This window comes from Rhinoraja longicauda, chromosome 11 (genome assembly GCF_053455715.1).
Source record: "Rhinoraja longicauda isolate Sanriku21f chromosome 11, sRhiLon1.1, whole genome shotgun sequence".
Classification (NCBI taxonomy): domain Eukaryota; kingdom Metazoa; phylum Chordata; class Chondrichthyes; order Rajiformes; family Arhynchobatidae; genus Rhinoraja; species Rhinoraja longicauda.
The window spans coordinates 11,047,267-11,059,274 of NC_135963.1; the positions used below are offsets into that span (position 1 = coordinate 11,047,267).

General features: G+C 47.6%; 1 protein-coding gene across 2 annotated transcripts in view; it reads left to right on the forward strand.

The window, feature by feature from the left end:
* Nucleotides 1-8,636, forward strand: part of LOC144598035 (very-long-chain enoyl-CoA reductase-like) — a 74,595-nt gene extending 65,959 nt beyond the window's left edge. For both annotated transcript variants that reach the window (XM_078407908.1, XM_078407907.1), the window contains 5 exons: nt 578-621; nt 2,940-2,997; nt 4,727-4,815; nt 7,458-7,503; nt 8,152-8,636. In XM_078407908.1, the coding sequence (XP_078264034.1) occupies nt 578-621; nt 2,940-2,997; nt 4,727-4,815; nt 7,458-7,503; nt 8,152-8,279 (365 nt within the window). In that variant the 3' untranslated portion in view covers nt 8,280-8,636. The remainder of the gene's footprint in view (nt 1-577; nt 622-2,939; nt 2,998-4,726; nt 4,816-7,457; nt 7,504-8,151) is intronic.
* The last annotated feature ends 3,372 nt before the right edge of the window (nt 8,637-12,008 follow it).

The following is a 12,008-nucleotide window of genomic DNA, read 5'->3' on the forward strand; positions in this document are numbered from 1 at the left end:
AGCCCCATGCTCCTGCAGGACCTCCCTCCCACAAACCGACGTCCCTCCCCTCTCCTCTCCTCCCCTCCCCTCTCCTCTCCTCTCCTCTCCTCTCCTCTCCTCTCCTCTCCTCTCCTCTCCTCTCCTCTCCTCTCCTCTCCTCTCCTCTCCTCTCCTCTCCTCTCCTCTCCTCTCCTCTCCTCTCCTCTCCTCTCCTCTCCTCTCCTCTCCTCTCCTCTCCTCTCCTCTCCTCTCCTCTCCTCTCCTCTCCCCTCCCCTCCCCTCCCCTCCCCCCCCTCCCCTCCCCTCCTCCCCTCTCCTCCCCCCCTCCCCCCCTCCCCCCCCTCCTCCCCCCTCCCCTCCCCTCCCCTCCCCCTCCCCTCCCCTCCCCTCCCCTCCCCTCCCCTCCCCTCCCCTCTCCCGACCATCTTTGTGTCCTGGGGGCGCCTCCTGCAGCTGACCATGAAGGCGCCGGAGGCATTACCCCTGTTCACCCTCCTACCAACCCTTACACTTTATTGTCCTCCTCCACACTTGTCAATAATCCATTTTAACCTCGCTCGGTTTGGTTCTAATTTGCTTTTGTTTATTTTCACAGTTTATGGTGACCAACAAGTCAATCTGGCACTGGGTACCTTTGTGGTAGGTCATGCTATCTGGTGACATACAATGTTTGACTGCATTTCCATTCAGATTGGAGGTATGAAATTGGCAGTCTGTAGAGCAAAGAGATCTTATCGTCCACAGGTGGTTAGGATTTACGTCATGTAATCACAATGATAATTAATACCAAAAAAGCACCCCAAAACACTGGAGGAACTTACACATTGACCCGTGGAGGGAGATGGGCAGGCAATATTTTGGGTTGGGGCCTTACTTCAGCCAGATTGCTGCCTGAACTGCTGAATTCCTCCAGCACTTTGTCTTTTGCCCAAGATCACATCATCTGCAGTTTCTTGCATCTCCAAGGTAATCAATAGTGTCAGCAATCAGATGTAAGGCGAAGTTCTGCGGGAGGCTGATGAGGTCATTGTGAACCCCAGTTGGCCCTTCTTCATGCTGAGCAGCCATGGAGCAGGGATTCCCACGGAAACCAGGAAAAGAAGTTGCATTCTCTTCAAGGAGGGTCTCGGATTATCCTTGAGTTGGTTCCACTGTCCATGTCTTGCTGTGAGAGAGCTCAGTATATCTGTTGTGGGAAGATAGACACAAAATGCCTGAGTTACTCAGCGGGTCAGGCAGCATCTCCGGAGAGAAGGAATAGATGACGTTTCGGGTGGGAATCCTTCCTCAGACTGACGGAATGCATTTGGCCTCCACGATCACCCGGTTGCCAAACATTTTAACTCCCCTTACCATTCCCATACTGATTTTTCTGTCCTGGGCCTCCGCCTCTACTTTCACAGTGAGGCCACAAGCAAATTGGAGGAACAGCACCTCATATTTTGCTTGGGCAGCTTACAACCCATAGAAACATAGAAACATAGAAACTTAGAAAATTGGTGCAGGAGGAGGCCATTCGGCCCTTCGAGCCGAATTCATTGTGATCATTGTGATCATGGCATTTCATCCACAATCAGTAACCTGTGCCCAACTTCTCCCCATATCCCTTGATTCCACTAGCCCCTAGAGCTCTATCTAACTCTCTCTTAAATTCATCCAGTGATTTGGCCTCCACTGCCCTCTGTGGAACCCAGCGGTATTGCGGCCCTTACACTTTTTTTTTAATCTGCACCTTCTCTGTGACCAATGTTCTAATGTTATACAGTATTCTGCACCGTAGTATTTTCCCCTTTGCACTACTTGTTGCTCTGGTATAGGGCTTGATGGTACTCATGGTTTGACTGGATAGCATGCAAACAAAGTTCTTCACTGTATCTCAGTACATGTGACACAAATAAACCGAAGCCTATGCCAGTGTGAGTCATAGAAACATAGAAAATAGGTGCAGGAGTAGGCCATTCGGCCCTTCGAGCCTGCACCACCATTCGATATGATCATGGCTGATCATCCAACTCAGTATCCCGTACCTGCCTTCTCTCCATACCCCCTAATCCCTTTAGCCACAAGGGCCACATCTAACTCCCTCTTAAATATAGCCAATGAACTGGCCTCAACTACCCTCTGTGGCAGAGAATTCCACAGATTCACCACTCTGTGTGAAAAAAAACTTTCTCATCTCGGTCCTAAAAGACTTCCCCCTTATCCTTAAACTGTGACCCCTTGTTCTGGACTTCCCCAACATCGGGAACAATCTTCCTGCATCTAGCCTGTCCAACCCCTTAAGAATTTTGTAAGTTTCTATAAGATCCCCCCTCAATCTTCTAAATTCCAGCGAGTACAAGCCGAGTCTATCCAGTCTTTCTTCATATGAAAGTCCTGCCATCCCAGGAATCAATCTGGTGAACCTTCTCTGTACTCCCTCAATGGCCTGTGGCATTCTCCCTGTGACCGTGTGGCATTCTCTGGATGCTCCGGTCTCCTCTGCACCCCAAAGACATGTAGCTGGGGGATAATTGGTAGGAGAATCAGAATGAAGTTAATGGGCATATGAGAGAGAATGCGTGACGTGTAAATAAACACGGGGAATGGGATTGATGGGATTGTTCCAAGAGACAGTACAGACTCAATGGGCCAAATAGCCTCCTACTGTGGAGACACAAGAGACGGCAGGTGCAAGAATCTTGAGTAAAAAAGAACAAACTGCTGGAGGAACTCAATGGGCCAGGTAGCAACTGCGGAGGGAAATGGACAGGCGACATTTCAGAATGTCGGAAGAAGGGTCCCGATCTGAAACCTTGTCGGTCCATTTCCCTCCCCAGATGCCGCCTGACCCACTGTGTTCCTCCAGCAGCTTGTTTTTCAACTCCAGCCTCCGACTGTGTTGTAAGGAAACATGAGAACGTTGCATCGCAGAGGATGAGCAGTCTCTAAAGATATCATTTTATGCATTGTTGTAGGTGTGCGAGTTGGGGAATTTCTCAATCCATATATCCCTGAGGAACCTGCGTTCAGAGGGTGAGTACCGACCGCCACACAGTCCTGTTACCTTTCCATCTGTCACCCACCTCTGTCAGTGTGTTTCCATGTAAGGAGCTCAGGTTAAAAAGGTTATGGTGGAGGACTTTGATTCTGGAGCTGTTTGGTTGAGGGCCCCTTCTCTCACCCCATCAGTGCGGAGTGGACGGCAATTCGGAGCACAGCTGTTGAATGCCTGCACGCAGAAGCATCATCTACTTACTGCAGATAGACACAAAATACTGGAGTAACTCAGCGGGTCAGGCAACATCTCTGGAGAGAAGTGATGGGTGACGTTTCGGGTCGAGACTTTTCTTCAGACCTTCTGAACAAGGGTCTCGACCCAAAACGTCACCATTCCTTCTCTCCAGAGATGTTGTCCGTGCCACTGAGTTACTCCAGCATTTTGTGTCTCACCTCGGTATAAACCAACATCTGCAGTTCCCTCTTACATCTACCTACTGCAGCTTGATGAGTGAACGTGGGCTGATCTTTGTTCTGGTATGAAAGTTGAATAATGAAGGAGGGTCTCCACCCGAAACGTCACCCATTCCTTCCCTCCAGAGATGCTGCCCGTCCCACTGAGTTACTCCAGCATTTTGTGTCAATCTTCCATTTGATCTGTAAATTGGCTCTTCCCAGCAAAAGCTTGGTGGAATTGGGGTGAACGATTGAGGCGAGAAAGACTGAAAAAAATGTTGGGCTAATGATCTTTGCATAACTGGTGATGTGGGCCTAAGTCAATGAAACACAAGAGGTGCCCACTTGATAACCCCGATGATGTACTGACATCTACACACCTTGTTGTTGTTGTCCCATGGTTTAACTCTGGATAGGCATTTTACATTCTCATGTGGCATTTCCATTGGGGGTTCTTGGTTAAGCATTCAGCCTGTGTGTTTGTCAGCTTGTTACTGAATATAAGGATGGTTATTGTCCTAGTAGCATAAGTGTGTGTAGGTAGTTTAGATACTATTTTTGGCATTGGGCTTGGATTTCTTGGTTGAGCGTTTATCGTGGTGTTGCAGCAAGTACTTTGTGTTTTAATAGTCATTCAGTATAAGCAAACATAGGGTGTGTAAACAACTCCCCACTGTAAACCCTATTCAGAAAACTAACCCATATTTTTTTATAGAAGGCTGTAATATTAAGCTCTCGGGAGTGGAACATTTTCATAAATAAAGCTGGTGTCCTTGCATGTAATCCAGCATTAACTGATTTCCCATTAATTCAGAGTCATTAAGTCATAGCACAGCAACATGGGGATTTTATAGATTTTTTTTTAGATTTTTAGAGATACAGCGCGGAAACAGGCCCTTCGGCCCACCGGGTCCGCGCCGCCCAGCGATCCCCGCACATTAACACTATCCTACACCCACTAGGGACGATTTTTACATTTTACCCAGCCAATTAACCTACATACCTGTACGTCTTTGGAGTGTGGGAGGAAACCGAAGATCTCGGAGAAAACCCACGCAGGTCACGGGGAGAACGTACAAACTCCGTACAGACGGCGCCCGTAGTCAGGATCGAACCTGAGTCTCCGGCGCTGCATTCGCTGTAAGGCAGCAACTCTACCGCTGTGCTGCCGTGAAGGTGGGGGGGAGGGTTGTAAGTATATTAGTTACCTCAAATTGGAGAATTGAATGTCCATGCCGTTGGGTTGTAAGCTGCAGCCTCGTGTTGTTTGGAGACACTCATGATGTGTATGCACCCATTCCACCCCCAGGATCCAAGATGCGGAAGATTCCGAGCCCGACGAAGAACCCTTTCACCTGGCTCTTCTTCTTTGTCTCCTGTCCAAACTACACCTACGAGGTACGTTCCATACTCCGAGCTCCCACACACTCGGTAGGATTTATCTCCAGCCAAGTTGGTGCTTGTAACCAGCAGCGCAGGTCTCTCAGTTCCTTTGTTGAAGTGCGTGGAAGTACGTATTTATGAAGATGTTGCCAGGACTCGAGGGTTCTGAGCTAAGGGGAGAGGTTGAGCGGGCTGGGACTCTACTCCTTGGAGCTCAGGTGCATGAGGGATGATCTTACAGAGGTGCATAAAATCATGAGAGGAATAGATCGGATAGACGCACAGTGTTTCTTGCCCAGAGTATGGGAATCGAGGACCAGAGGACCTAGGTTTAAGGTGAAGGGGAATAGATTTAATAGGAATCTGGGGGGTAACTTTTTCACACAAAGGGTTTTGGGTGTATGGAACGAGCTGCCAGAGGAGGTAGTTGTGGCAGAGGCGATCACAACGTTTAAGAATCATTTAGACAAGTACATGGATAGGACAGCTTTAGAGGGATATGGGCCAAACGCAGGCAGGTGGGACTAGTGTAGCTGGGAAATGTTGGCCAGTGTGGTAAGTTGAGCTGAAGGGCTTGTTTCCACACTGCATCACTCTATGACTCTATGACTCTATGATGTGGGTTGGTGTACGAGTACCACTGTTACAGGGATGGTGACATTAACCTTTTTTCAAGTGTCGTATTATCTCTGGAGCGCTGGAGGTAAAACAAACCTCCCTGATTCAGTGCGGGATCTTATTGCTATGTACCCACCACATCAGGGCTGGCAACATCAAGGTCTCACCGCCTGAGCTCAAAGCAGTGAAAGTGTGAGCACTTAAACTTCAAATCCTCCATTTAAAGAAATACTAATGACACACAATAGACTCTTTCAGGTGTTAGAAACCCAATTCCTAAATGCTCACATGAACCTCAGACTACTGTTGCCTCTAGGTGGGTGAGAGTTTGTGTCCACCATTTACACAGTGAAGAGGGAACAATGTTGTGGCCTAGGTGACGTTTCGGGTTGAGACCCTTCCTCTGAAGAGTCGCGACCCGAAACGTCACCTATTCCTTTTCTCCAGAGATGCTGCTTGACCCACTGAGTTACTCCAGCATTTTGTGCCTAACTTCGGTGTAAACCAGCATCTGCACAATATTGTTGCTTAATTTTCTTTCTGTCACAATCTGAGTCTCTTTATTCCAGATATTATTTAGCTGCAAATGTGGTATTTAATCCTTTTTAAAATGCCAATGAGTGGGTTAATAATCTGCATTTCATTATTTGATTATCGCAAGCAGAACTTGTTGATGTGAATGTGTAAATTTGTGAATATACACCGATGAACCAAAACATTATGACCACTGACAGGCAAAGTGAATAACATTGATTATCTTGTTACAATGGCACGTGTCAAGGGGTGGGATATATTAGGCAGCAAGTGAACAGTCAGTTCTTGAACTTGATGTGTTGGATGCAGAACAAATGGGCAGGAGTAAAGACCTGAGCGACTTTGACAAGGGCCAAATTGATATGGCCAGACGACTGGGTCAGAGCATCTCTGAAACGGAAAGACTTGTGGGGTGCTCCCAGTCAGCAGTGGTGAGTACCTGCCGACAGTGGTCCGAGGAGGGACAAACCACAAACCGGCGACAGGGTGTTGGGCGCCCAAGGCCCATCAATGTGCGGGGCCAACAAAGGCAATCCCGTCTAGTCCGAACCCTACAGAAGACCTACTGTGGCACGTCACAGAAACTTTTAATGGTGGTCACGGGAGGAATGTGTCACAATACACAGTGCATCGCACCCTGCTGCGTATGGGGCTACGTAGCCGCAGACCGGTCAGAGTGCCCATGGTGACCCCTGTCCACCGTCGAAAGCGCCTACATTGGGCAGACGAGCATCAGAACTGGGCCTTGGAGCAGTGGCAGAAGGTCTCCTGGTCCGATGTGTCCTGTTTTTGTTTTGATCACGTGGATGGTCATGTACGTGTGCACCGTTTACCTGGGGAAGTGATGGCACCAGGATGCATTGTGGGAAGATGACAAACCGGTGGAGGGAGTGTGATGCTTTGGGCAGTGTTCTGCTGGGAAACCCTGGGTCCGGCCATTCATGTGGACGTCAATTTGACACGTGTCACCTACCTAAACATCGTTGCAGACCAGGTATACTCCTTCATGGCAATGGTATTCCCTGATGGCAGTGGCCTCTTTCAGCAGGATAATGCGCCCTGCCACACTGCACACATTGTTCGGGAATGGTTTGAGGAACATGATGAAGTGTTCACGGTGTTGCCCTGGCCTCCAAATTCTCCAGATCTCAATCCGATTGAGCATCTGTGGGATGTGCTGGATTGACAAGTCCGATCCACGGCGGCTCCAGCTCACAACTTACAGGACTTGAAGGATCTGCTGCTAATGTTTTGGTGCCAGATATCACAGGACACTTTCAAGCGTCTTGTAGAGTCCATGCCTCGGTGGGTCGGCGCTGTTTTGGCAGCACATGGAGGACCAACAGCATATTAGGCAGGTGGTCGTAATGTTTAGGCTCATCAGTGTATGTTTGTATGCGTAAAATTGAACGTGTGAATCTATTGCTTGTAGTTAAAAGCAAGTTACTCAGTTGGCTGCCGTTTATGAATCAGTCTGACCCTCTCAATCTGTTCACCTTCTCCAGGTAGGGTCTTGGATTGGTTTCACCATAATGACACAGTGTCTTCCAGGTAAGTCTGGTGTAACATTACTGACACAATACAATCATTGCAAGTGTGGCAACAACATTCTCCAAGGATATCTACCGAATTTGTCTGACAGGGTCTCCTAATCTGAGGAAAGACATTCTTGCCATAGAGGGAGTACAGAGAAGGTTCACCAGATTGATCCCTGGGATGGCAGGACTTTCATATGAAGAAAGACTGGATAAGCTGGAATTTAGAAGATTGAGGGGGGATCTTATAGAAACTTACAAAATTCTTAAGGGGTTGGACAGGCTAGATGCAGGAAGATTGTTCCCGATGATGGGGAAGTCCAGAACAAGCGTCACAGTTTAAGGATAATGGGGAAGTCTTTTAGGACCGAGATGAGAATATTTTTTTTCACACAGAGTGGTGAATCTGTGGAATTCTCTGCCACAGAAGGTAGTTGAGGCCAGTTCATTGGCTATATTTAAGAGGGAGTTAGATGTGGCCCTTGTGGCTAAAGGGATCAGGGGGTATGGAGAGAAGGCAGGTACGGGATACTGAGTTGGATGATCAGCCATGATCATATTGAATGGCAATGCAGGCTCGAAGGGCCGAATGGCCTACTCCTGCACCTATTTTCTATGTTTCTATGAATCCTCATTTAACACTCTCTTTTCTGTTGCCTTTCAGTGGGACTGTTCACCCTAATAGGTTTCTTTCAGATGACCGTCTGGGCTAAAGGGAAGCACCATATGTATTTGAAGGAGTTCAAGGATTACCCCACCCTGCGCATGCCAATAATCCCTTTCTTGCTGTAACATAGCAAACGGGGTCCCACAAAGTCAAAGCCCTCTTTGCTGGAAGTTTTCACCGTTGTTGCTGTGGTGTGCTTGCTTGACCGTCAGTGTATGCTGGTGGTCAATATTGATTTGCAAATTGAAACCACACCGGATTATGTGATTGAATTAACTCTGCAGCAGCAGTGAACGGTCCCAAATCAGGAACATCGTTGCCTGGTTATTAGATGACTCCATGCTGATGCTTTCGAAATCAGGTTGATCCAAGCCTTGACTCTAACGTGGTCACACAGTGGTGCTCTGATGCTACTGCTCGACACACTCTGTGCACTTACACCGGTTGATATTTTACTGCCTGATTAGAGCAGGGAGCTTTGCTGTTACGAAAATGTTGTTTCCTAAATAAACACAAATGCTGACAGCAAATTGGCATCCTGTGTGTTATTTTGCAGATGCAGACTTTATACTTTAGCGATTCGGCAACGAGAGAGGCCCTTCTGCCTACCGAGTTTGGGCCGATTTTCGCCCCATACACTAGTACCATCCTACACACGCTAGGGACAATTTACAATTTTGCCGAAGCCAATTAACCTGCAAACTGGCATGTCTTTGGAATGTGGGATGAAACTGAAGCATCCGGAGAAAACTCCACGCGGCCATAGGGAGAATGTACAAACTCTGTACAGACAGCACCCATAGTCAGGATTGAACCCAGGTCTCTGGCGCTGCAAGGCAGCAAGCAACTCTACTGCTGCACCACAGTGCCGCCCCAAAGTTAATGTTGCTGAACATCACTGGTCCATGGCTTCCCTTGAGTAGTGAATATCACTGACATAACCGTGCACATAATATAAATAAAATTGCATTTATATAATGCCCATCACAACGTTGGGATTCCACAAAGCATTTTATTGTTCATGAAATACTTCTGAATGAATCACTGTTGTAACTCATGAAACGTGGAGCAGTTTGGTTCTTTGGAAGCTCCCTCCAACATCAGAGGAATATTATAACCAGATAATCCGTTTAAGCAGTGTGGGTTGAGGGATACATATTAACCATCACGCCAAGGCCAACCCACCTCCATGTTGTACGCTGTTACATCATATTCAGAGTGTGGTCTATGAAGTGCTAAGCTTGCAAATCTACTCAATTCCATCTTAGAGTTTGAGTGGTGTGTGTTTTAGACTGCAATATTGTTCAAGGTCATGGCTGTATATCTCAGACTGTGTGATGTACAATATTCAGATTTCCATTCCACTTGTCTCATGAGTTGACCCAAGGGATGGTGATAATGACTTGTTCATCATTAATTGTATCCCACTCTCAGTTCTTTGATCAGACATTTCAGAGCCTGTCCTTCAGCCAGCACTCATATAAAGAGAATTAGTTTAGTTTAGAGATACAGCGCGGAAACAGGCCCTTCGGCCCACCGAGTTCCGCACCGACCAGCGTTCCCCGCACATTAACACAAGCCTACACACACTGGGGACAATTTGTTTACACTTATACCAAGTGTACAAACCCATGCTAATTAACCTACAAAAACCTGCATGTCTTTGGAGTGTGGGAGAAAACCGAAGATCTCGGAGAAAACCCACGCGGTCACGGGGAGAACGTACAAACTCCGTACAGACAGCACCCGTAGTCGGGATTGAACCCAGGTCTCTGGCACTGCATTCGCTGTAAGGCAGCAACTCTACCGCTGCGCCACCGTGTCACCCGTGAATTAGTGAGGGTGTCAGAGGTTATGGAGCGAAGGCAGGAGAATGGGGTTGAGAGGGAAAGATATATCAGCCATGATTCAATGGCGGAGTGGACTTGATGGGCCGAATGGCCTAATTCTGCTCCTAGAACTTATGAATGACTTATGGAGTTATGAAAGCTATTCATAAAGGTATGTAGGTTAATTGGCTGGGTAAATGTAAAAATTGTCCCTAGTGGGTGCAGGATAGTGTTAATGTACGGGGATCGCTGGGCGGCACGGACGTGGTGGGCCGAAAAGGCCTGTTTCCGGCTGTATATATATGATATGATGATATGATATGATATTGCATTATATTGCGGTGTAAACCATTAGCGACGGGGAGAAGAGAGACAAGGAAAGGACTGTCTCAGGGGGCAATTGGTCTTCCTATTCCCTGCAGCAACTATCCTGATACTGTAGGTTTAGAGGTCCTTCTACAGTTGTACCGGGCCCTGGTGAGACCGCACCTGGAGTACTGTGTGCAGTTTTGGTCTCCAAATTTGAGGAAGGATATTCTTGCTATGGAGGGCGTGCAGCGTAGGTTCACTAGGTTAATTCCCGGAATGGCGGGACTGTCGTATGTTGAAAGGCTGGAGCGATTGGGCTTGTATACACTGGAATTTAGAAGGATGAGGGGGGATCTTATTGAAACATATAAGATAATTAGGGGATTGGACACATTAGAGGCAGATAACATGTTCCCAATGTTGGGGGAGTCCAGAACAAGGGGCCACAGTTTAAGAATAAGGGGTAGGCCATTTAGAACGGAGATGAGGAAGAACTTTTTCAGTCAGAGGGTGGTGAAGGTGTGGAATTCTCTGCCTCCGAAGGCAGTGGAGGCCAGTTCGTTGGATGCTTTCAAGAGAGAGCTGGATAGAGCTCTTAAGGATAGCGGAGTTAGGGGGTATGGGGAGAAGGCAGGAACGGGGTACTGATTGAGAGTGATCAGCCATGATCGCATTGAATGGCGGTGCTGGCTCGAAGGGCTGAATGGCCTACTCCTGCACCTATTGTCTATTGTCTATTGTCATACTAAAAAAATCATCAGCTACATACCTGGGAGCAGAGGACTGCAGGGTTTGCAGTTCAATCAGCAACCGTTCATGGGTATTTGCACTGAATACATCAGAAAGACTTGCAAGCTTTCCAAACCCAGATGTCAGTCTGTAGAGCACTCGGCATCTATCACCATCGTGTCCCCCCCCCCCCCCCCCCCGCTGACAAACCTGATTGTTCAGCGTTTCTGGGCTCAAACTCCTTAAAGAATGATCTTATAAAAGCACTGACTTTGCATTTGAAGATGCTCAGTTATATAATAACTCTGACAGTTACTAAAAGCACATTTTAACAGTGATGTATTTCATGTGCGATTAAGTGTTGCAGTGTCAACGTTTCGGTAGAGTACTTAACCGTCTTGCTTCATTTATCTTGCGATGGTCTCAAAGTGCAGGGAGCGTCTCTTTCTCTGCGTGTCTGTATGTTTCTGTGTGCACATGTGGCCCTCTGTTTCTACGTCTGCATGAGTCTCTGTTGCCATTGAATGTTTCATTGTGCCTTGCGAGGTTAAATGAAGCATTGGCAGCTGAGCATTGCAAGAGAGAGCTAGATAGAGCTCTTAAGGATAGCGGAGTCAGGGGGTATGGGGAGAAGGCAGGAACGGGGTACTGATTGAGAATGATCAGCCATGATCACATTGAATGGCGGTGCTGGCTCGAAGGGCCGAATGGCCTCCTCCTGCACCTATTGTCTATTGTCTATTGAAACAATGAACACCCTTCAGAACACAATTGATGCGCTGAACACAATGCCAAGACCAACACTTATCAGCCTACACATAACACAAATATTCCTCCATTCCCTGCAAATCCTTGTGCTCATCCAAACAGTTCTTAAATACTGCTATCGTATTTTCCTCCACCACCACCCTGGGCAGCGTGTTCCCCGCCAAACACCACCCTCGGTGTCCCACACATCTCCTTGAAACTTTGTCCCTCTCACCTTCC